Genomic DNA, 24895 nt, shown 5'->3' with positions numbered 1-24895 from the left:
ACATATGAGGTAAGAATGTAAGAGTTAATCAGGCCACTAATTAATAAGATCAACGGCTCAGATCTATTAAATACTCTTACCTTTTATGTAAAAAGAGAGGGTAAGAGGAAGCATGTTAAAACTGCTTGCTGGAAGAACCTTTAGCCGCCCTGGACCTCAGCTCGTGCCGTAAGGCGACATTCTGGAAGCACGGCTATTACAAAGAAAACATACGAATGCTGGACACATCTCTTCCGTTTCCGTCTGAAAAGTACCGAGAAGAATTGGAGTGATCCTACTATAGGCCGAAACGGTCACTGACAAGGTTGACGGACTTGAGGTCTTCACTCCGGCGGCGGGCAGGCTTCAGATAAGGGCGTGAGAAAAACTACAGAAAATTCAGACGCAAGTGTGTGGACGTGATGACGCTGTATGAGGGTTTTTAAACTCCTGGGCCTCAGCCTGATGAGCATCCAGCATTCCAACTCATACGGGCACACCTCACCACCCGGCCGGCAGCAAAACCATGGAAGGAAGCAAGCCGCCGTTTCTTGCGATCCGGCCAAGCAAAGGTGCATACGTACTCTGTTGTCCTCGTTACTAGTGAAGTACAGTACTCCCTCCGATCCAAAATAAGTGTCATGGTTTCAGTTCCAAACTTCCATTTTTTGCCTTGCCGTCGGTTTTGTCATTGCTGCCAGCAAACTCTTTCTTCACATCACTTTTGAAGTCGGCAGCATCCTCTAATGGCTATTGTCGTTGCTGATCATTACTCTTAACACGTGCAGATCCGGGAGGCAATCTTACATGTGCTAGTCAACCCGCAAGGATCACCTCCATCCTTACGCTACTCTCGTTGCTGCTCCTTTCTTGCGGAGTCGGCAGCATCCGCTGCTCCTCCTCAACGATGGCAATCCATGATAACAGCACGGACATGATGTCGCTGCTAGATTTCAAGCGGGCCATCACCAACGACCCAAGTCAAGCCTTGAGATCTTGGGACCTCGGCGTCCCCCTTTGCGGATGGAACGGCGTCGTCTGCAGCGGCCTGGAGCACCCGGGGCGAGTCATCGAGCTGAACCTTATGAACCTATCTTTGTCGGGCACGATTTCACTATCCCTCGGAATCTATCATTCCTTAGGAGATTGGACCTGTCCACTAATGGCTTCACCGGCGAGATACCTCCTCTCAACCGTCTCCAAAGATTGGAGTACCTTCTCTTGGGACAGAACTCACTGCAAGGGACCATTCCGGATACTCTTACAAACTACTCTAATCTATACGAACTATTCCTGTCTAGCAACTTACTAATAGGAGAAGTTCCCAGTGGTATAGGCCGCTTATCCAATCTATTGTTGTTATTTCTTGGAGGAAATAATCTCACCGGAGAAATCCCACCAAGCCTAAACAACAGCAGTCAGCTTGAATACATCTTGCTTGCTGATAATAAGCTCACCGGAACCATTCCTGATGAGTTGGGAAAACTCCCAAATCTTTCTGAATTAAACCTTGCTGAAAATAGGCTATCAGGTGGAATCCCGGAAACCCTGTACAAATACAATCAGTCTTCTCTCAGATATCTATTCTTAGATTCCAATATGCTTGGGAAAACACTGCCATCTAACTTTGGTGATACCATCCTGAATCTTAAAGTTCTCACATTGTACGAAAATAATTTTGAAGGTCATCTCCCAGCATCACTAGGCAATATTTCAGGGCTAAAGTGGTTAGACTTGTCATTCAACAATTTCGTTGGTCAAGTTCAAAGTTCTTTTGGTAATCTTGGACTCATACAACACCTAGACCTTCAGCAAAACAATTTGATGGGCTTCATCCCAAGAGAGCTGAGTGGCTTGCAACACCTCACCAATCTGTATCTATCTGATAATAATTTGGAAGGTGGGGTACCATGAAACAGTCTTTGTTGGAAATATAAGTGGGGCAAGAGCCTTTATCAGTATTGGAGGTAACCGGTGGGGAATCCTTTGGAGGAACACTGGATCTGCTCCCATGTCCTACTATGTATTGGACAAAAAGATACGCATTATGTACTACCTGATCATATAGAGTATTCATCCTAATATTTGGTTTCATTCCACACCATACTGTTGATCTCTTTTATGCTCACCAGGACGTCAAGAGCAAACCTGTCACTCTTGTTTTGTTTCGTTTTTTGGCCGTGTGTAATTCTCGGGGTTGGGAGCCTCCCAACCTTCTCTTTGGCAATAAATGAATCAGTGAGATCTGGCTCTCAGTGCTCAGCAATCTGCAAAACAAATCAAAAGGATAGTTTCAGGAAAAAAATCATCAGGATTTACCATGCTAGCCACTGGCCAGTTACCGACCACTCCCATTGTATGGTGTACAAGAAAAGCTAGTCCACGTCTAGGTCTTGTCATGCTGACTGTTCTAATACTGGAGTTATGACACAAAAGCTTATAACGCCTTGGAACGTCAAAGCAGAGAAAAGTACAGACAGTGTGGAGAGTGTTAGGATTAACCTAACTTGCATATGCTTTAGGGAACCGTAATGTGGTTGCTAATTGGCAAGCCCTAATAGGCGCCTTTCCCAGATATCCCTTTTCTTGGTCACATTGTCATTCCTAAAGATTACTATCCCAGTCATTAGTCCCAATTTACCCTGCTTACAAAATAGAGAGAAGCAGCACATTCCCAGTCCACGTCATGGTCTTGCAATGCTTGCATATTTTTCTTCTTGTTACAATGATTCAGACAATTGACGAAATCAGCAAGCACATTATCAGTAATTCTCCTTTTCAAAAAAAACATTATCAGTAATTCGGATTTTGGAGGGGTAGTATGCATATTCTGAGTTTGTGTTTCATTGGTGATAGCAGTTTTCTCTTTGCTGTTGGCTGGAAATAATAACGCATGGAAGGAACATAGAACAAAATTAGTAAGCACGTACATAGAATTCAACCAAGAATCCATGGTTATCTTAAAGATGATGACGACTGACGAGTCAATGACGATATAGCCAAGCACAACAAACAAATCGGGAACAGAAACATATCTGAAAGCAGAGGACATCTTACATGTGACTAGCCAAAGGACTTAACTGAACTCCACCTCATATACAAATTCGATGAGTTGGCAACGCTTGGGCGGGAGATCGATGATACTGTATTTCATTTACAGAACCAAGGCTCATAGGACCAAGTTAATAGTAGTTGAGTTGTCTTAAATTTGTCAGCCAGACGCAGAGCCGTGACAGTCAGCTGCTGCATGTTAAGGCCATGAGAAGAAGAGCTTGGAAAGAACTAGTCACCGATGATGTGCATTATCGGCTTTGATAGCAAAGCTGAGTCTTGTGATTTGGTTAGGTGAACCGCTTCTCTGCTTGGCTCAAGATCTATGCGTATACAAGGCTGTGAGGTTGTGCGTCTTTAACCTGAAACGAATGGATCATCCCACTATTAAGCTTGGAGTGTTTCAGAACTGAAGCAGAGTACGTATATCAGAGTGAATCAATTCAACAGAGAAGAAATAATGTCTATCAAGAGGTGTGCTAAATTATCATCAATCTTAACAGCAATCACAAAAAGAGCTACCCCACTGTACACTGAACTTGTGCTTCGCTTGCACATCACACATACTGTTTTAGCATATCCATCTCATTCACTCATACTCCCTCCGTTCCAAATTACTCGTCGTGGTTTTAGTTTAAGTTCAAATTTAAACTAAAACCACGACGAGTAATTTGGAACGGAGGGAGTACTATCTCTGTCCAGAAATACTTGTTGCTCAAACAGATGTATTTAGATGTATTTCAGTGCTAGATATATCCGTTACTCCTATCCAAAATGATAAAGGGGTGCTAGCTGGGCCACTACCCAAACCACTCACCTGAGCCTAACATCAAAAGCCGGAAGCCGAAACATATTCAGAAGCCCCAGCCGAGCCACATACCGGGTCTGGGGCACAATCCGGTCAAACGCACTCGTGTGTCGTCGCCGCCATCTTCCACAGGTCTGTCTTCAGGTCATATTGAGGCTTCTACCTTGTCTGGCCACTCTGCCATCGACGTCACCATGACGCCAGACAGCAACCTCCTCCTGCGCGAGTCCATCTCCGCGCACCAGACGCCGAGTCTCAACAGCACCACGCCGCCGAGATCCGCCACCATCAATGTGTAAGATGAAGCACCGCTCCACCAAAGTCGCCGTCCTCTAGTCCCTTGAGCCCGTGTGCACCTTCAAAAATGACGCCCCCATGGGGGAAAACGACACCAGAGAGCCGTCGTCATCCGATCTACTGATCTAGGGTTTCCCCCGGAGGTAGCAGAGAGTGGCCTTTAACTTCTCCACGGCGATGCCTTCGGGAAGGGAACGACGCAGACAGCGTCGCCGTCGCCGGCCTTGGCAGTAGCCAATAGCAGGTTTTCACCCAGATCTGATCGAAGACCTCCATCTCTCGTGCACGGGTCGCCGCCATCCTTGCCGGGATCTGGATGATCCCGCTTGCCAGATCTCAGCAAGGGGAAGCCCCCCCCACCGAGACCCGCCGGCCGCCGGCCCTGGAAGCCAGATCCATATGCGACTCAGCCGACCGCGGCCAACTGAGCGCCCGGGAGCAGCACCAGCAGCCGACGCCCCCGAGCCACCACAGCATCGAAGAGGCAGCCGCCTTTGCACGCCCCCGAGGACGGGCCCCAGATCCAACACGACGGCTCCGCCCCTCCTCTGGCGAAGCGGCCGCGAGATGCAGCAGAGGCGCCCCGCCGCCACCATCCTTGGAGCGCGCGCGGCGTTCGCCGGCGGCCTCCTCGGGTGGCGGCGAGACTGGGAGGGCGAGGGGGCGGGACGCGGCGGCGCTAGATCGGGAGGTATTTCTGGTCGGAGGGAGTACTAGACAGATTCAGCACCTGGTTAGCGTGTCTTTTTGTTTTGTTTGAAATTCCAGGCCAATGTATGAAAAATAGCAAACTCATGTACATGTGTGTAGTGTAAAGAAAGCTATGCTGAATCTAGATAGTAAAGCTTGGTAGAGAACTTACAATGGCATCTGGGGACCAGTGTTCTGCTGTATAGACTGTGGCAAAGACTTGATGCTCGTTTGGAACGAGTGAAAGCAGAGCATCTGGCATTCTTGAAGCAGAGCATCTCTCTGCTGAGCTGATTTGGGACTGATTCCCGAGGAGCTGATTCGAGGCCTTGGTGTTCGATCAATCTATACACTTTTGGAGCACCATATTGACGGAACCTCGAGCACTCTGCTGATCCTGGGGCTTGCTTTGCTGAAACAGAGACCCTTATATCATACTCCCTCCGTTCGAAAATACTTGTCATCACAAAGAATAAAAAGGAATGTATCTAGATGTATTTTAGTTCTAGATGCATCCCTTTTCATCCATTTTGATGACAAGTATTTTCGGATCGAGGGAGTATACTGTATCTCCTTTTGCTTGTTTGCTTGTGAAACAGGGAGCGCCTACTTTCAGCATTGTTTTAGTACCATACGAAGCGCCCACTGGCAATAGGATTTTCCAACTGTGTGAGCTCGCATGAGACTGAAGACCAAAATGTCTGCTCAGTTCATCCGATTTTCCCAAGGATAAATATATGAATAATTCCCCTTGAAAACAAGTACTTACGGAAGTTAGTGTTGACTCTGGCATGGTATAAAATAAGTCTGCCGTCATATGACCCAGCGATCAAAGCAGTTTGTGACTGCTCACGTTTTTTCTCCCTTGTTCTACATGTCCATCGTGAGCACCAGCGGATTTATACTACTAGTACTTGTTATCCTGTACTGGCTTCAGCTCCTGGGTGCCAAAATCTCCATTTTTGACATGAAACAAACTGCAGGCATAAAAATAATAATTATTTTCTTAATTTCACTATTGCTTCTGGGGCATTCTGTAACGACCAACGGTGCAGGTGTGGTCACGCTCAAAAGGCTCCATGGGATTTAACTGGTCAGCTTGCTTGCAAACACCGAAGGTTGGCATGATCGCGTCATACAGTTTACTGACCAAAGTAAATAAATGTCAGCTCAGATGACACTTCAGAGTAGCATGAATAAGTCTACAAGCACCTGTAACCACCAAAGATAAAACATACACTTATCTCTTCTTAATTTCACTTTTACCTTTTGGGCATTCTATAACCACCAAAGATGCATGCGTGGTCGCACTCAAAGGGCTCCAGAGTCACCCTCCTCCGAGTGCTTGGACTGGTCGGACTCGAGCTTCTCACTTCACTGGCAAGCACAGGCATAGTCGAGTCGGTACAGTTTGCCTCACCAAAATAAAGAAATGTCAGCTCAATGGAAGCTTCAGATTTACATGAATAAGTCTACAATCACTGATGGTGAACAGGGCTTTCTTCCTCTTGCCTTGAGAGATATCTTATCACTCTCTGGGAATAGATGATACAAAGCAAACCGAACAACATGAAAAAGGCACAGTGCAGTTTTGGGGCTGTATATTTTTCTTCAGCTTAAACAATCCAGCAAAACAGATACATACACTTGACCTGTTAAAGTACAGACATACTCAAATACCAATACGATAAAGTACAAACGTTGAGCCAAGGCTCATTTAGAACTACAAATAGAGATACGGTGCAAACAAACAAATAATAGTACAATACAGTACCAACAACCAGCCAAGGCTCATTTAGAGCTACAAATAGGGAAATGGTGCAAACATACAAATACTATTTAGATACAAACAATTCGCTTGCCGTAGAGTTGGGCGCTTCATGGTGCACCGTCTTGAGTTTTCTCCATCATGTGAGCCCACCTTATAGCCACTTGCACATAAACCATGTCATACATCATATCAACAAACTGGAAGAAGGCAGCCCTCCATGTTCTCTTCATCAACATGGTGCAGAAAACTGTCCACAGACCCACCACAAATCCAATGCTCATGGCAAGATAGACAGATGGCATATGCTCTAGATCTTCAAGGCCACTTTGCTCTGCATGATGTGTTGAGCAGTTCCTGCCAACCGGATCTCCACAAAGACCAGGGTTACCGATGTAGATGTACATCTGGTTGCCAAGAGTTTGTAGCTGTTGTCCGGGTGGTATTGCACCGGACAGATTGTTGTATGACAAGTTCAAGTGGCTCAAATAAGTTAAAGCTGACAAACTTGATGGTATTGCACCAGAAAACTCATTGAAGGATAGGTCGAGTGAGTCCAACTGCCTTAAATCACCAATTTGGTCTGGGATTGCTCCTGTGAGTTGATTATTTGACAAGTTCAGATTGTTAAGCCCAATGAGTAGAGTTGTCTCCTCCGGAACATGTCCTGTCAAAATATTACTTGACAAATCAAGAATCACTAGCAATTTGTAGATTACAAAGGTATAGTTACGCTTTTGGTCCTTTGTGTATACTGGGATGCTCTCTTCAAAATTGTAATACTCCGTGTCCTGCGACACCACTGTCATCATTGCCTTCAGGTTTGACAAAGACCATGGTATGCTTCCTGTTATCTTGTTGTGTGCTATGTCCAAATAATGAAGACTGTCCAGGGAAGTGAGATTCTTAGGAATATGGCCGCTGAACATATTTGATCGCACTCTTAATATTTTCAGATGTGGCATTTTTTCTGGCAACCATTCAGGCAATCCTCCAAATAACCAATTGTAAGAAAGATCAAGGAACATTAACCTTGACGACCTTTGAAGAAATTTAGGGAATTCACCAGTGAGACCGTTGTTATTCAGGGCTAAGCTTAGCATGTCAAAACCAAATTGATTCGTAGAGTTTGCATCAGATTCCTTCCAACACTGCATAATATCTCCTGTTAAATGGTTTCCTGATAGGTCCAACCTATTCAGTTTAGTCAATTGGCATATAGATGACGGGATGGTGCCTGTAAGTTGATTATTTGCAAGCAACAACTCTCCGAGTAGTGGGGCATTCAGCTCTGATGGCAATGACCCAGTGAAAGAGTTTGAAGATAGGTTTAGTCTTGATATATTTATAGGTAAATGTGGTACTTGGCCCGTAAACTTATTGGACCCAAGATATATGTGGTCAGCTGATATGTGTTGTAGATCTCCCGGTAATGAGCCATGCAATTTGTTTCCTGATGCTTGCAAGAATGAAGCTCGGGAAAATGTCACCCAAAACCAATCAGGAATAACATCATCTAGATTTGCATTACTGAGAACAAGAACATCAATGTCAGATTGCCATCTAAGCCACTCTGGAAAACTGGGGCCCAGTTGGCATGAACCGAAACCTGCAACCTTCAATCTAAATGGAGGAACCCATTTGTGTTTGATAGCTAATCTCAAAGAGTTGTATGACAAGTCCAGATACTCTAAATTCAGTAGGCCCGCAAAATGCTCCTCTGTGAGCACACTGCTAAATTTATTATAACTGAGGTCCAACATTTTTAAATTACGGAGTGCTCCAACTCCTACAGGTAGAGGGCCAGTTAACATGTTTTGAGATGCTTGAAGAACGGCGAGACCTGTCAAGTTCCCAATCCAAATGGGTAGATTCCCGGTCATATTTGCACCCTGCACTGACAATTCTTGCAATGTATGCCATGCACACTTTGGCAATCGCTCCATGAACTCCCCTATGCTCGAACCAGTGTTGATACCGCTAAACCTCATTATTGTCAAATTGCACAGATTATCTAATTTGTTTGGTATCAGACCCACAAGGTTGTTCCCGCTGAAGTCTATGACTTGAAGGGACGTCATGTTTGCCAAGTTACTAGGAATGGCCCCTTCCAAGCCGGAATCTTGGAGGTAAAGCTCCTTGAGGCTTATGAGATTCCAAAACCATGCGCGCTTGAGTGAATTAGTATAGAATTTGTTATAAGACAAATCAAGTATCTCGACATGTGTGAGGTTGGACAGTGACATGCTAGCAGATACGGGAAGATTGAGTTCACAGAAGCTCAAGCGAAGCACTTTAAGAGAAGGAAGCATGTTCACCGTCTGAAGCCAATCCTCGGCAGAACTAAGATCAACAAAGCTCATGTCGAGATGGACCAAAGAAGAGAGACGTGGCAACCATGCAAAATTCACTGAGTAACTATCCGAATGAAAAGAATTCCCACTGACATCTAGATATTGCAACTTTGAGAGATTGCCAAGTTGGGAAGGTATTCCCCCACCGAATCCTACTGACCTGTAGGCTATGTCGTACATGGCGTGCTTGCCGGACTTGCGGAGCTTGAGCTTGATGATATGGCCAGTTCTGTTGCTACAACGGACTCCCCTCCATCGACAACAGTCGTCGCCCTGCCATGATGACAGACGACCATCAGGATCCAGGACGCTTGCCTTGACGGACAGAAGCGCATCTCGCTCGCCGCTGATGCAGGCTCCTGATGCAGTCGCTTGACCATGGGAAGCGGATGCTGGTTGGAAGATCAATAGGCAAAGGAGCAGTGCAGTTCCTCGGATGAGGACTGCAAGCTTAATCATGTTGGTCAGAAATGGCAGATGGATATGAGACAGAGCAACTTCTCTCTTATTCCAGTTCCACCACAAGTCCCCAGCTGCAATATAGGAGTATCGTCTTGTGATGCATACTTTTCCTGTAGTCAAGTTGTAGCTAGAATTTGTTAATTGGGACAGTCAACAATGATAGGCTGGGGTTGGAATTTCTACCCAAGATTCGGTCATTAGCTTGGACCATGGATTTTTTTCAGTTCTCCGTTGGAGATAAAAGGAGTGAACTAGTTTGGACACTCGGGAAAAAGCAATCAGACACCATTGTGTCACGTCTACAAAATTAAAAGAAAATTCAGAAATTGCCATTGTTCCTTAGAGTGAACAGAAATTAATTGACAGTTAGTTCTTCAGCACTCGCACCTTCATTTTCTTAAGAGTGAACAGAAATGGTGCACACAGGCATGCAAAAAACTGCTCCGTAATTTCTCTCATAATACGGTAGGAGGGGACCTTGTTGGCGTCGAAGCAGGAGTCAACGGAGGCGTCTTCAGTCGGTGTCGTCGTCCATTCCCATCCGCCCCACCACCGCGACACCGCCTGCCTGCTGATCGAACGTCGCTCATTAGTCTAGCGCGCCCCAACTCCCCCAGTTCACGGTGGCGAGGCGTGGAGTTTGACGGCGGCAGAGAGGTGGGTGGGAGTGGGAGAAGAGACAGGCGGAGCGCGGCCAGACCACGGTGGCGTGCCTGTCATCCACAAACTGGGCCAGCATTTTAGATGGCCAGATGGGCCAGGCAGGCATCACGTCGGCCACCTGCCCGATTTATTTTTTACGTACCCCTCGAATATATATATATTTTTTGCTTATGTAAGGTTTGCATTGCACCCTATTACAAGATGAGTTCAAACATTTGCCTACAAAAAGATGGCTTCAAACGAACCGGAATCACATGGGACATGGGAGAAGAGATTAAAAAACACCGACAAAATGCGCAAAAGGGGATAAATGAGACGGGTCACTCCAAGGAGATGGACGTCCTCGAGTATAGTAGAAGTCGCAAAGAAACTTCCACTTGCTCTTTCGTCATTATCTGATCTATAATTGTGGAAATTTTCCACCATTTTGAAGAAAAAAAATGTCTTCTTAATTTCCATCCACTTTGCAGGCTATACTCCGGCTCGGATCATATCCTTGAACACTGAGTGGGTGGATACCAGCAGGCTTTGGTGTTTCGTCCTGTTAGAGAGAGGCTTTTTGATCATGGGACGTCTCTACTATTTTCCTTTTCGTTAGTTGATCTTATCTAGGGCCTGTAACGAACACTAGATTCTGGTAAATGAATTCGGGGAGGAAACTCTCTTTTAAAAAATGAGCAACGTGGAGTCTTCCTTCTTTCTATGTATGTTGTTACCATTATTGTCAGCTTCGACACACGAGTAAGACTTGACATAGCCCGTATCTATGGATGCACGATGCAAGAGATTCTTTCAATTAGCTTGACTCCTCCGTTGACATTCATTGGTTGCACCCGTCAATGATGGAGTTTACGCCCCACGCCTTTGTTGGAAGGCATAGATTTTTCAGACGTGCTCTTCAGGGTAAAACCCCAAGATCCAGCATTCAACACCCGGATCGGGCTATAGCAGTGCTTGGGCGGTGTTACTTTTCTGGAGGTGTTGCTTCTAGAGAACCTTGCATGTGGTTCATCTATTGTCTAGGATATTGGTGGTGGTGTAGTTGTCTAGTTGCGTGTCCTTAGTTGTGCGACTCTTTTTGTTTTTCACCCTTTCTGTTTTATCTTCTTAACTATGTGCATCCTTAATATCTCAACTAATTTTTAATATTGGGTCGTTGCAGAGGCTGGATGTAATTACTATCATCTTGATAGTACGGTTTTTTGAGAAAGCTGGACTCCTCTGTCTAACAGCTAGGCGTTGTTTTACAATGCTGATTAGCTTGCCAAATGCCGATTATATATCACAGCTGCAGCTTATTAGTCAAGCGACCTTGTTATCTCTAGTGTGGTACTTCTATATGATATTCGTACTGTCAGCAAGATGCGTCATTGCATTGTATAGTACTAGTAAACATGTTGCAAATGGTGACAAAATTAAGCCCATCTGACGCGGTGCGAGGGGGATGGCCTGGACAATAACACTTTTATTCTTTTTCTTGAGAGTTGGGACAATAATGTTTGATCTACTCCAGAAAAGCATTGAGAAACTTCCACTCGATCTTTCGACCTTATCTGATTGGAATCAAAATACCAGAAAATCTGCTAGACATGTAAAGAGGTTCTCTAGTGGCCGGCTGCAAGTGGGGTTCTAACATAATATTGTTGCCCGCTGCAAGTGGGCGTAGAGTTAATAGCAAGCCGATCGCTGTCTCTATTAAGCAATATGTGCTCCAGGGACCATACATATGCACACAATATACGCCTATATGCCATGCGAGACGCACAATACCATCTGAGGTGCCATAATTTGAATGAATTATGAATAAGCAAAGAAAGATCTTAGATCTGAAAACCAAAAAGGAAACGTCGATCAAAGCGACCGGCGAGAGATAGAAAAAACCCTGATCAAAGGATTGAGAAAAAGACTCTCTAGGGCACCGGTCAACGCGATCGGTAGAAGAACCCTAGGTATGGGCGGCGCGGCCCCCGGCGGCAGTCATGGAGGCCGACCGCCCCAGGGGCGCGTCGCGGGGCAGAAGCAGTGGGAGGCGGCTAGGGTTTGAACCGGCTAGGATGATACCATGTTAGAAGGGAATAAAGAGAGATTGAGAGAATATGATGGGTGTTGTATTGAGCCTTCGGGCGGTTTATACAGAGTACAAGGCTTGAAGGCCAATAAGTCTCTCCTAGAGATAAGGCAGGAGATGATTACAAATCATACTCTAACAAGCAGTAAGGGCCAAAGGATAGCATCTCTGTCTGATTCCAGCTGAGAAGGACTGAGCCGTGCTTGAGAGTATTCTTGCAGGTGTGTGGACGTAACGGTGAGCGTGGTTTCTTTCTTTAAAACACCTGCAAGCAAAGCAAGTTGAGCGTCCATTTGAGCGTTCAGTGTTCCAACCTCCAACTCAACTCACAGGCTTCACGGCTGACACACCTCAGAGCCCGGCTGGCGGCGGCAAAACCATGCAAGAGAGGCTGCCGTTCCGTGTGATTCGGCCGAGCAAAGGTGTCCTAGCCACTCTCTCTTGGGCAAAGGTGCCTCCTCCTCCTGAATCCTGATTACTCAGTTAGTAGTTACCACTTAGTACTGCTTCTTACATCTTCTTGACTGTCAAAAACAAAAATCTCAAACTAATATTTTTCACATGGGTTCTACTTCTAATATTTCCCCCCATCGGATCATGAAACCTATTAGTGTTGTTCATGAGAGCAAGCTCACAAAACCTAGTAGTATTGTTCATGACCTACTCATAAGTTTTTTTTTCTCTCTTTGAAAACAAGATATGCAAGGTGCATGCTTGTGTATCAATTGATGCACGCAATGACCAAACTTGCAGTAAACATAGTACGCACAATGTTTTATTCTTCATTCAAACTTTAATTTGCAGGTGACATGGCCATTAGTCAAGCGGCAAGGCTCGCGACCATGCTTATGCTACTGCCGTTGCTGCTCATTTCTTGCGGAGTCGGGAGCATCCTCTGCTCATCAATGACAACAGTCCATGATAACAGCACGGACATGATCTCGCTGCTAGATTTCAAGCGGGCCATCACCAACGACTCAAGACAAGCCTTGACATCTTGGCACACCAGCGTCCCTCTTTGCAGTTGGGAGGGCGTTCACTGCAGCTCGGGGCGAGTCACTAAGCTGTACCTCAGACAACGAGGGTTGTTGGGTCGGATATCCTCCTCCCTTGGCAACCTAACGTTCCTTAGGACACTGGGCCTGTCCAAAAATGGCTTCACCGGTGAGTTACCTCCTCTCAACCGTCTCCACAGACTGGAATACCTTGACTTGGGAAAGAACCCACTGCGAGGGACCATTCCAGATACTCTCACAAACTGCTCCAAGCTAAGGAGCCTAGACCTATCTGCCAACTTACTAATGGGTGAAATTCCCCTAGGTATAGGCCTACTATCCAATCTAAGGAAAGTATGGCTTTCCTCAAATAATCTCACCGGAACAATCCCACCAAGCCTAAGAAACAATAGTCACCTTGAAGACATCGTGCTTACTGATAATAGGTTCATGGGAACCATTCCTGATGAGATGGGAAGTTTCCCATCTCTTGTTTATTTAGGCCTTGCTGGAAATATGCTATCAGGTGGAATACCAGAAACCCTGTACAAATACAATCAGTCTTCTCTCCAATATTTATACTTATATTCCAATATGCTTGGAAAAACACTGCCATCGAACTTTGGTGACACCTTCCCAGATCTTGAACATCTCTGTTTGGACAATAACAATTTTGAAGGTCATCTCCCTGCTTCACAATATTTCAGGGCTAAGACTGTTAAACGTTTCTTCCAACAATTTCATTGGTCAAGTTCCAGGTTCTTTTGGTAATCTTGTACAGTTAGAATACCTAATCCTTCAGCGAAATAATATTTGGGGCTTCCTCCCAATAGAGCTTGGCGGCTTAAAGCAGCTCACCAATCTAGATATGTCTGATAATAATCTGCGAGGTGGTGTGCCATGACACGGAGTATATTGTCGAAAATAACAGTTTCGTCTCACTTGGAGGCAACATGGACTTTTTTTTTGGAGGAACACTGGATCTGCTCCCATGCCCCGCTATCTCTCGGAGAGAAGAAACACAGTATGTACTACCTGATTATTGGACTACTCATTACAATACTTAGTTGCATGTCACTCATATTCTTTGGCCTATTTTATGCTCACGAAGAAGACGTCAAGAGCAAACCTATCATTGTACTACCTGATTATTGTAATTCACAGGGTTGGGACCTTCCGAACCTTCACTTTGGCAATAAACGATCCACTGAGATGGTGGCTCTCAGTGCTCAATCAACAAAACAGATTAAAATGGGAGTTTCACATAAACAATGCTGGCCGATTGCCAACCACTCCATTGTATTGTTTACAAGCTACTAAGCTAGGCTCGTCTTGATCTTTTCATGCTAACATTTTCCGATACTAAACTTATGGAAAATTATTATTATTTTGCCGGAAATTTTAGATCTATTCATCTTCAATCATGATAGTACAAGGAACACAAGAAATAATAAAAATTTACATCCATATTCGTAGACTACCTAGGAACGACTACAAGCACTGAAGCGAGCCAAAGGCGCACTGACTTTGTTTTTGAAAAGAAGAGTCACCCCCGACCTCTACATCAGACTGATGCATGCGACCATATTATTAAGCAAAAGTACCAAAATGTTTGCGGTTCAGTACAAGCTCACATGTAGCTAAAAAGAAAAGAAGAGCAAATAAAAGTTGACAACAACTGGCGAAAATAGGTCGAGATGACTAAACACCTAGCTTCTTATTGGATTGCCATCTAAACCAGCTGTAAATACCCTGTGCTACTATCTCCCACCGGGTAAACCCAATAGCCAAAAGCTCCCTGGCTTCCGCAAGAGTGAGTAACGACCACGTACGGATCCACGCAGTGGCCCTGTAAATAACCTGCAAAAAATTATAAGAGTTTGTCTATTAAAAAATCATATCATTTCTGCACTTCCATATAGCCCAAAGTAATGCGCATACTCCTGTCCGAATATGTCCCGCACTGTTTGGCTCCACTCAATTTAGCCACCTCCCAAATAACATGTTAATACTATTTGGAGAGCTGACATTATAGGCTATATAAACCGTATGCCATAAAAGTTTGGCAAGAGGACAATCGAGAAAGAGGTGTTTAATAGTTTCATCAAGATCACAAAAGTAACATCGCTTACTACCCTCCCATCTTTGCTTTGCCAAGTTACCCTTAGTCCGAATCACCTCCTTGTCAACAAACCACATGAATATTTTGATTCTTAAAGGTACTTTAATCTTCCAAATATGTAATGATTTTAGAATTGGACCAGAATCAATTAAGTCTAGATATATAGATTTCACTGAGAAAACTCCATTCATAGATAGTTTCCAGTGAATCGAATCTGGCTCATCGGAGAGGTGAATGTCCATCAGTCTCCGCATGAGATGTAGCCACGCATCCCATCGGTCTCCTACTAAGGACCTCCTGAACTGGATGCTTAGAGGAACATACTGCAATACTGTAGCAACATAAGTATCCTTACGATGTACACTATTATAAAGAGACGGATATTGTGTGGCTAAAAGCGTCTCCCCTAACCATGTATCCTCCCAGAATCTAGTCGAATTACCGTTCGCAGTGATGAATTTAGTCCTATGAAAAAGGCTGCTTTCGTCCTTATTAACCGCTTCCGGAAAGGTGAATCATTGGGTCTTACAGTAACCTGGGCCAAGGTCTTAGATTCTAGGTACTTATTAAGCAAAATATGTACCCATGTACCTTCGGACTCAACCAAAATCCTGTACAACCTTTTACCGAGCAGACATCTATTCTTTACCTCTAAATTCTCAATCCCAAGCCCACCCTGGTCCTTCGGTCTACAAATAATATCCCACTTGGTGAGCCTGTATTTTGTCTTTATTTCATCGTGTTGCCAGAATAATCATGATCAATAGAAGTCTAACCTTTTCCGTACCCCTACAGATACTTCAAAGAAAGAGAATAGAAACATCGTCATACTTGTGAGTACTGAGTTTATCAGTACCAGCCAACCACCATCAGACATAAGCTTACCCTTCCATCAGCTTAGTTTTTTTTCAAATCGATCTTCAATACACTTCCACTTCTGTTTGGATAGCTTGTGATGATGAATTGGTATGCCCAGATAAGTAAATGGTAGTGAACCCAGTTCACAACCGAACAATTGTCTATAAGCATCATCTTTGGCTCTCCCAAAACAAAACAATTCACTTTTGTTAAAATTGATCTTAAATCCCGACAATTGCTCAAACAGTCATAGCACCAGCTTCAATTTCTACAGATCATGTTTCATGAAAATGAGAGTGCCATCAGCGTATTGTAGTATGGACACCCCACCGTCCGCAAGACGGGGTACGAGTCCGCCTACTTTCCCATCCTCTTTAGCCCTACCGATAAGAATTTCCAACATATCTGCCACTATGTTGAACAAAATAGGAGACATCCTCCAGAATCATCGAAACTTCGCACACAATCGTATGCGTTGTCATGTCTTATGGCACATGAATTGTCGAGGTGCTTTACAACGTGTGCTATGCTCCCAATCATCGCACATAGCTTGATTCTGAGCATTTTGCTAGGCTGATGTTGGGCTTTATTAGTTGTCAACATTTTTTAGTGTCTACTTGGTAAAAATCTTTGCGGGCCTGGACACATGGACACTGAATTAAAGCAGCGTAGGATTAGCTTGATTCCGCAGGCTGGATCTGATGCCCATTCGTCACCATCAATTCCACCCCAGCAGTGGATGGAAACTGCCCTCCCTCACGGCAAACCTTTTCCTTCAATTCCTTGTTTGTTGTCCTGGCTAGACAAGAGTTTAGAATGTTTGTACAAGTGATTAGAGAGTGCAGATCCATGTTGGCATGTGCAACTGTCTGGCGCAGTACAGTCCGTTCATCCAATTTGGATGCCAATGACATATTGAGAATGATCAACATGTATGCACACCCACGCACATGGAAGAATGAGAGAGAATGATTAACATGTTTGTACAAGTGATGTATTTGTTCAGTGTCGTACAAGAGAGAGAATGAGCCGAGCAGTATTTCTTTTCTGTATGGAGAGGAAGAAGTAGGGGGTCACGACCGTGGAGTGTGGACTAGCCTATACAAGATTGTATATTGGGCCTTTGTCTCTGATTCATGTGATTCTGTATTTACAGATTCTGTCAAATTAGTTCACACATCTATTTTTCTTACCATATTAGTTACATTATATACTTCATATGTCACTATGAGGGTAAAAAGTAATACATGTTATATCCTTTGACAGCAGCAAAATAGAAAAAAAATAATTTCTGTTCATATTCATCGACCTACTTTTTGTTCACATTTCTCTCTTATTATAGAGGCATGATGTTATGGACCTAACCGAATGTTTCATATGCAGCTCACATATACAAGTTGCAGTGTTCTCTATTATTTCTTATAGAATTTCCTTACGAGATGACCTCACATGCTACATCGTCACCACACATGTAGTTTTTTACAAACTATGCTATGACTTCTACCCAAAATTAGTAATTATGTTGCCTAAATTTAGAATGGTTATCAGTAAAGTGGCCGCAATTGTTTGTAATCAAGAAAAACTCTCATTAGTACTATTTGGTTAGTTTCTACTTGCAACTGTGGCATACCAAATCCATAATATGTTGTTCCTATCTATAGAGTAATCACTTTGATCTGTCTTTTGGTATTCGTGTAACGCCCCGAGACCGACGCTCCAGAAGACTTCCAGCTACTCTGAGTTTCGTCGTGTGATTTATTTGTTTGATGCATTCATCTTTGCATCATGTGCATTGCATCATGTCATCATGCCATCATGCCATTTTAATTTTTTAAAAATCAACTAAATAAATTGTATGGATCTTCGATCCATTTAATTCGAGGGAAGGGTGACTTCTCTTTATAACATACCCTCCCGATATTTAGGGAGCTATAATAAAATATTCCATTGTTTTGGAATCACCTTAACACACTTGCAAAATATCCCAATGCCTTATTATCTTAATTCTTGGTCTCCAACTCTGCCCATAAATTATTTCATCATTTTCCGGAGCTCCACCAAAAATCCGATCATTTTTGGACCTTCCTAACCCTCACTTCCTATTCAAACCATTTGATTTTAAATCAAATGAGTTTGAATTTGAACGTTCGAAAATGCCCACTCCATTTTTTCTTGGAACATGCGCATTTTTGCGAGTCCGGGAAATTTATTCCCGTGCCCAAACTCTTTCTCTACCTTTTTTTTCTTTTCTTCCCTTTTCTTCCTTTTTTCTTCTTCTGTTTTTTTAATAGAGCAAATAGAGGGAGAGAGAGCCCAGCCTAGATCTCAGGGTGGCCCATCCTTTTTCCCCTAAGGCCCGGCTATAGCCTCAGGCCGGCCGGCCCAAGAACCAGCCAAGGTCCGACCAAACCCTAGCCTCCCTTTTTCCTACCCCTCGCTCCCTCCTTGTTCCCAGCGCCGCCAGGGAGACCACATCCCTCGATCCACCTCTCCTCGATCCCCACCTTCCTCTCGCTCCCTCCCTCATCCCACTACCTCCTCCTCATCGCCTTGGGGCCCGACGCGCGCCACCACTGCAGGCCGGAGCCCCGTCGACCACCTCGCTGCCGTCGCGCCCAGGGGGGCCACCAGCAAGGCCCTACGCCCGCAGACGTCGTCCTCCGGCGCCCAAGTCCCGCGCGAAGCGCCAAGCCTCCATGGCTGCACCTTCTTCACCGCCCGAACCCGTCGTCCTCAACCCCGTCAAGCTCCGTCGCGCCCCGCGCCCTCAAGTGTCTCGTGCCCCGCCGCCGTCCGTCTTCTCGATCCAGCGCTGCCCTGCTTCCTCGTCCTCGCCGTCGCTTCCCTACACCTCTAGGCGCCGCCCCCGCAGCCCTCTCCATCGAGCAGGATCAGGAGCGTCACGAGGACGCCCGCCTCGACCGCGCCTGGGCTGCGTTCTCGCCCTGGCTGCTTACCCAGGGACCACGCGGTCCGATGCCGGCCTCGCCAAGGTCCAGCTTCGCCAGCTCCTCCGGCCCAGCTCCCGCTGACCTCCTCAAGTTCACGACCTAGGACCTGAGACCCGTTGCCTCCGCTGCTAATTTTCCATGGACGTCAAGTACCAGTACCACGACCCTGGATGGCTGCGAGTCGTGTACCTCTACAGCTAGTGTGTTTTGCGTCAAGTACCACTACCGTCAAGTACCTCTTCGCAAGACCAAGTTTCTCTACGACATGTGTACGACTACCGGCGCCGAAGTCCGCGAGTACCACTACATTTGCGATGTACATCTACACTAAGACTGGACCGACAAGTACCGCGAGAACATTTGCACCTCTACCGACGCCGTGTACGACTACTTCCCACGACGACCGTTGCGAGAACGTCTACTTCCATCTACACCGCATCAAACTCGAACCGCCCCGAAACGCACGCTTCAAAGGTATAACCGCCGAGAACGATCGCCGTGGAACGAATGCATGTGTGTTGTATGAGATGCCCGCGTTTGCACCGTGTCCGAAATTGTCGCGTGCATGTTTCACCTCGTTGCCATGCCACCATGTTGTGGGAACCCGGTATCCGGGATCACCCCACCTTCTATCGCATGTCACGCTCTCGTCACTTTTCCTTTTGCACCGGTATCTCCATGAGCTATCGGAATCGGAATGTTGCCGTGGCATCATTTTCGGATTCGTTGCCGTGGCATCCGTTTCATTCCGCCATGGCGACTAATGCTTCATAACATGCTTATGTTAACGCTTTTATAAAAATTGCATAAAACTTGAGCGTGTCATCTGCATCATGTTAACAACATTAAAATGTTTAAATTGTTGTTGCATTAAATTGCTAATGCATATGAGGATTTACCGGAATTGTTGTTTGTTGTTTCCGGCCTCATTTAAACTTGACTAGATAGGTAGTTTTCATTTGCTTCACCCTCTTGTCATGCTAACAACTTTTAATATTGGTGAGTACATAACCGAGAGAGAACTAAATAACTTGTCGTGGCGTTTCGTCAATATGCACCGTTGCATGTTGAGCTCCACTTAATTTGTAGGATTGTTTGTTGCACTTTGCCATGCCATGCCTCATTAAACCGGACATGCATCATACTTGTTTGTGCATCATGACTTGTTTATGCTTGTGTGTTTACCATGTTGTTTGTCTCTTTCCGGGTTGCTTCTCTCGTTAGCTTCGGTTTCGTTCCGGAGTTGTGAGGATTCGTTCGTCTACGTCCGTTTGTCTTCTTCTTGGATTCGTTCTTCTTCCTTGCGGGATCTCAGGCAAGATGATCATACCCTCGAAATCACTACTATCTTTGCTATGCTAGTTTGCTCGCTCTTTTGCCATGCCAATGCTACGATGCCTACCATTTGCTTGTCAGCCTCCCAAATTGCCATGTCAAACCTCTAACCCACCATGTCCTAGCAAACCGTTGATTGGCTATGTTACCGCTTTGCTCATCCCCTCTTATAGCGTTGTTAGTTGCAGGTGAAGATTGAAGTTTGTTCCTTGTTGGAACACGGAGATGTTGTTTCTTGTTGGAACATATTACTTGTTGGGATATCACAATATATGTTATTTAATTAATGCATCTATATACTTGGTAAAGGGTGGAAGGCTCGGCCTTATGCCTGGTGTTTTGTTCCACTCTTGCCGCCCTAGTTTCCGTCATATCGGTGTTATGTTCCCGGATTTTGCGTTCCTTACGCGGTTGGGCTATTATGGGAACCCCTTGACAGTTCGCCTTAAGTAAAGCTCTTCCAGCAATGCCCAACATTGGTTTTACCATTCGCCACCTAGCCTCTTTTTCCCTTGGGTTTCGCGGACTCAAGGGTCATCATTATTTTACCCCCCCCCCCCCGGGCCAGTGCTCCTCTGAGTGTTGGTCCGAACTGAGCTGCCTGCGGGGCCACCTCGGGGAAACTTGAGGGTTGGTTTTACTCGTAGCTAGTCTCATCTGAGTGTGCCCTGAGAAAGAGATATGTGCAGCTCCTATCGGGATTTGTCGGCACATTCGGGCGGTGTTGCTAGTTTAGTTTTACCCTGTCGAAATGTCTTGTTGTACCGGGATACCGAGTCTGATCGGAGTGTCTCGGGTGGAGGTCTATTCCTTCGTTGACCGTGAGAGCTTGTGATGGGCTAAGTTGGGACACCCCTGCAGGGATTTGAACTTTCGAAAGCCGTGCCCGCGGTTATGGGCAGATGGGAATTTGTTAACGTCCGGTTGTAGAAAACCCGAAGTTGACCTTAATTAAAATACATCAACCGTGTGTGTAACCGTGATGGTCTCTTTCCGGCGGAGTCCGGGAAGTGAACACGGTGTTGGAGTTATGCTTGACGTAGGTTGCTATAGGATCACTTCTTGATCATACTTTTATCGACCGTGCTTTGCCCTCTCTTCTCGCTCTCTTTTGCGATTGTAGCCACCATATATGCTAGTCGCTTGCTGCAGCTCCACCTCATTACTCCATCCTTCCTATGAGCTTGAATAGTCTTGATCTCGCGGGTGCGAGATTGCTGAGTCCCCGTGGCTCACAGATACTTCCAAAACCAGCTTGCAGGTGCTGATGAGTCTGTGCAAATGACGCAACCAAGCTCAGGAGGAGCTCGTTGAAGATCTTGTCCTTTGTGTTGTTTCCGTGCTAGTTGATCAGTAGTGGAGCCCAGTTGGGGTCGATCGGGGACCTTTGTCGCATTTGGGGTTCTTCTTTTATTTTGGTTCCGTAGTCGGGCCCTGATTGTATTTGGTTGATGTAATGCTTTATTCATGTAATTGTGTGAAGTGGCGATTGTAAGCCAACTATGTATCTCTTTCCCTTATGTATTACATGGGTTGTGTGAAGATTACCTCACTTGCGACATTGCTTTCAATGCGGTTATGCCTCTAAGTCGTGCTTCGACACGTGGGAGATATAGCCGCATCGAGGGCGTTACAATTCGTTACGCTGTTAGCGAGTATGAATTATCCTACGATATGTCTGCATTGCTACAAAATTCTCGTAGCAACGCTCGGGGTATCATCTAGTATCATTCTGTTTGAAGGTTTTCATGTGGCAATAAACATTGATAACCATGCATGAAGTATTCTACAAGCAATCAGTTTGAAGGTTTTCCCCGCAGCATTTGGTCAGTTTGAAGGTCTTCACCGCAGCATATGGAGCGGTGCTGAAGAGAACTACTTGCCGGTGGCAAAATGGATATTTAATTTGGACTTTGGCAAAAGTGGCAAATCAAAGAGATTTTCCAACTGGCCCTAAAACACAAAATGTTCCTATCTTAATTTTTGAGTTGCGGGGAGTCAATTGCGTATGTACCTGGCCGACCAATCCCAGCACGCACGGACGGACGGAAGAGCAGCAGGCAGGCCACCAAGCCGGACGGACAGGAGAGAGACGAGACGACGACGTTGCGGGTGGGTGGGTGAGAGGAATCCGTCGTCCATATTACGTACTTACACAACTATCAATTTTGGGCCACATTACCCCCCCCCCCACGTCTAAAACCGGGATCTTAATCCCCTGAGCTTTCACAAACAAGTCAAAACACCCCCTGCGGCCCATTTTAGTGGTTTCAGAGGGCGGTTTTGCCAACATGGCGCCTGACGCGCGGGACCGGCATTCCAGGTAGGATCTGGGAGGGTTGGGTGCGGTGTAAATCCCCCCTTGCGCCTCGAACCGGTTCGACCCAGCCAGCCTCTTCGTCTGCTTCGACCCCCAGCCTCTTCGTCTTCGCCGCCCCCTCAGTTCTCTCTCCCCGACAACGACGGCAGCAGGAGGGACGGCGATCGGCGACATGAACTGAGCGCCCCGAGCCGGCGGCACGTGCAGGTTTGTAAACGCATCTGATTTTGTCTGAGAAGTGAACCACCATGTGTTCGATTTCTCTGTTCTAGTTAGGGTTTTGGGGGTTTTGGGGGATTTCAAAATCAACCCAGATGGTCGTCTTCTTGTTGTTTTCATGCATTCAGCGGTCCACGTGGTTAGTGCGGTCGTGCTGGATAGCCATGGTTTAGGGTTCGTTGATTTATGGCTGATTTGGTTTGAACTGAACTGAAAGGGGGGATTTTGATTCAGAGATATTTTTTTCATAGGTTTGAGCCATGGATCCGCTGGACTATCTCTGCATCAGGTTTCGTTTCAGAGGACAGTTTGAACATGATGGAACAGAGTGGCAGTATGTGAATGGAACTCAAGGCCTTTCAACAGTATAGCACCACAAAATTAGCCTTGAAGAACTGAAGAAAAAACTTGCAGAGCATGTGCCTTGTTCAGATAAGCAACTGCAGGAAACAAATTTACATTGGAAGTTCCCCGGGATGATTAGAGATGGCCAAATGAATAGTGCCCTGGTGATGTTGCAAGACAAAAAATCTGTCCTGGAGATGGCCAAACGTGTCACTGATGCAGGGGTCATGGACATTTATGCTAACATTCCTGATGATTTTGTAGCACAAGAAGCTAGTGAATGGGAGGAAGAATATGCAGCAGATATAGGGGAAGGTAATTGTGATGTTGATTCAGAGGAGGAGGAGATGTACCAAGTGCCAGAACAGGAGCAGCAGCAAGTTTCAGAGGATAATAGACAACAGGAAAGACAAGAGATGCATCAAATGGCATATAATTTAGAGGAGGAGGAGATGCACCAAGTGCCAGAACAGGAGCAGCGGCAAGAACACCAACCAGATTGGCAGTGGTCAAACAATTTCTACCAGTCAGCCAGTAATCGTAAATTAGCACAGAAAAGTCCAGAAGGAGCTAGAGATATTATGAACACTGCACCAGAACACTGGAGTAGAGCATACTTCAAACTAGGCTCATGGTGTGATTCAGTTGAGAATAATATGTGTGAATCATTCAACAATGCAATTATGAGGTCACGATTTTTACCCTGTGATCACATCACATGAGATCATTAGAAAGAAGGTGATGGCACGGATACAAGAAAACAGGGGCAAATCAGCAACATGGAGTGGAACCATTTGCCCAAACATTTTCAAGAAGTTGAAGTTGAACATCAAGAGGTCAGCTAATTGCCAGGTGCTTTGGAATGGAAAAGAAGGTTTTGAAGTACAAGAAGGAGAACATAGGAGGTACACAGTCAACTTGGAAAAGTGGCAGTGCTGTTGCAGATACTGGGAACTATCAGGTTTGCCTTGCAGCCATGCCATAAGTGCAATCTACACTTGTGGCAAAAAGATAGATGATTTCATTGCACCATGCTATCTTATCAGTGAGTACAACAAGATATATGATCATGTTTTGCAACCAGTTGAGGGGAAAGAGAATTGGCCAGTATCAGAAAATCCAAAGCCACATCCACCTCCTTAGAGGGTAATGCCAGGAAGAAAGAAGACAAAAAGAAGAAAAGAGGAGGGTGAAGAAATTAAAAATGGAAAGCTGACAAAGAAGGGCTGTAGAATAACATGCTCTTTATGTGGAAATTTTGATCATAACAAAAGGAAATGTCTTCAGAATCCAGAAGCTGGAAAGAAAGCCAATGGGAGCTACACCAGAGCAGCAAAAAGAATAAGGAAAAGGCAGCAAAAGGAAAGCACTGAGGTGGTATCTTCTCTTTGTCATGTTTCTTTTTCTTTCTTCACAATATTTACTAATTTAATTTTCTTTTTCATTTCTTAGATGGCACAGGAACAATCATCAAGGAAGAAGAAGCAACAGTGTCCAGTGGCACCACCTCCAGGAGCAACATCTTCTCAGCCAGCTCCTACAACTCAAACATCACATGCTCCAGCACAGCAGAGACAAGTTCGCAAAGGAAAGAAGAGTACAAAGAAAAC

General features: G+C 45.3%; 1 protein-coding gene and 2 pseudogenes across 1 annotated transcript; 2 read left to right on the top strand and 1 right to left on the bottom strand.

Annotated features, from left to right (window-relative positions):
• Window positions 1–470: 470 nt before the first annotated feature.
• On the top strand, window positions 471–2071 carry LOC123139932 (receptor kinase-like protein Xa21; annotated as a pseudogene).
• A 4409-nt stretch (window positions 2072–6480) lies between these two features.
• LOC123139931 (receptor-like protein EIX2) lies at window positions 6481–9625 on the bottom strand. Its single transcript, XM_044559649.1, has one exon. It carries the CDS (start codon window positions 9404–9406, stop codon window positions 6704–6706), a length of 2703 nt encoding a protein of 900 aa, XP_044415584.1. The 5' UTR covers window positions 9407–9625; the 3' UTR covers window positions 6481–6703.
• Window positions 9626–12439: 2814 nt separating this feature from the next.
• Window positions 12440–14355, top strand: LOC123135117 (LRR receptor-like serine/threonine-protein kinase EFR; annotated as a pseudogene).
• Window positions 14356–24895: the final 10540 nt, after the last annotated feature.

Source organism: Triticum aestivum, chromosome 6B (genome assembly GCF_018294505.1).
Source record: "Triticum aestivum cultivar Chinese Spring chromosome 6B, IWGSC CS RefSeq v2.1, whole genome shotgun sequence".
In the NCBI taxonomy this organism is placed as follows: Eukaryota; Viridiplantae; Streptophyta; class Magnoliopsida; order Poales; family Poaceae; genus Triticum; species Triticum aestivum.
This window is presented reverse-complemented; position numbering and strand designations above follow the sequence as displayed.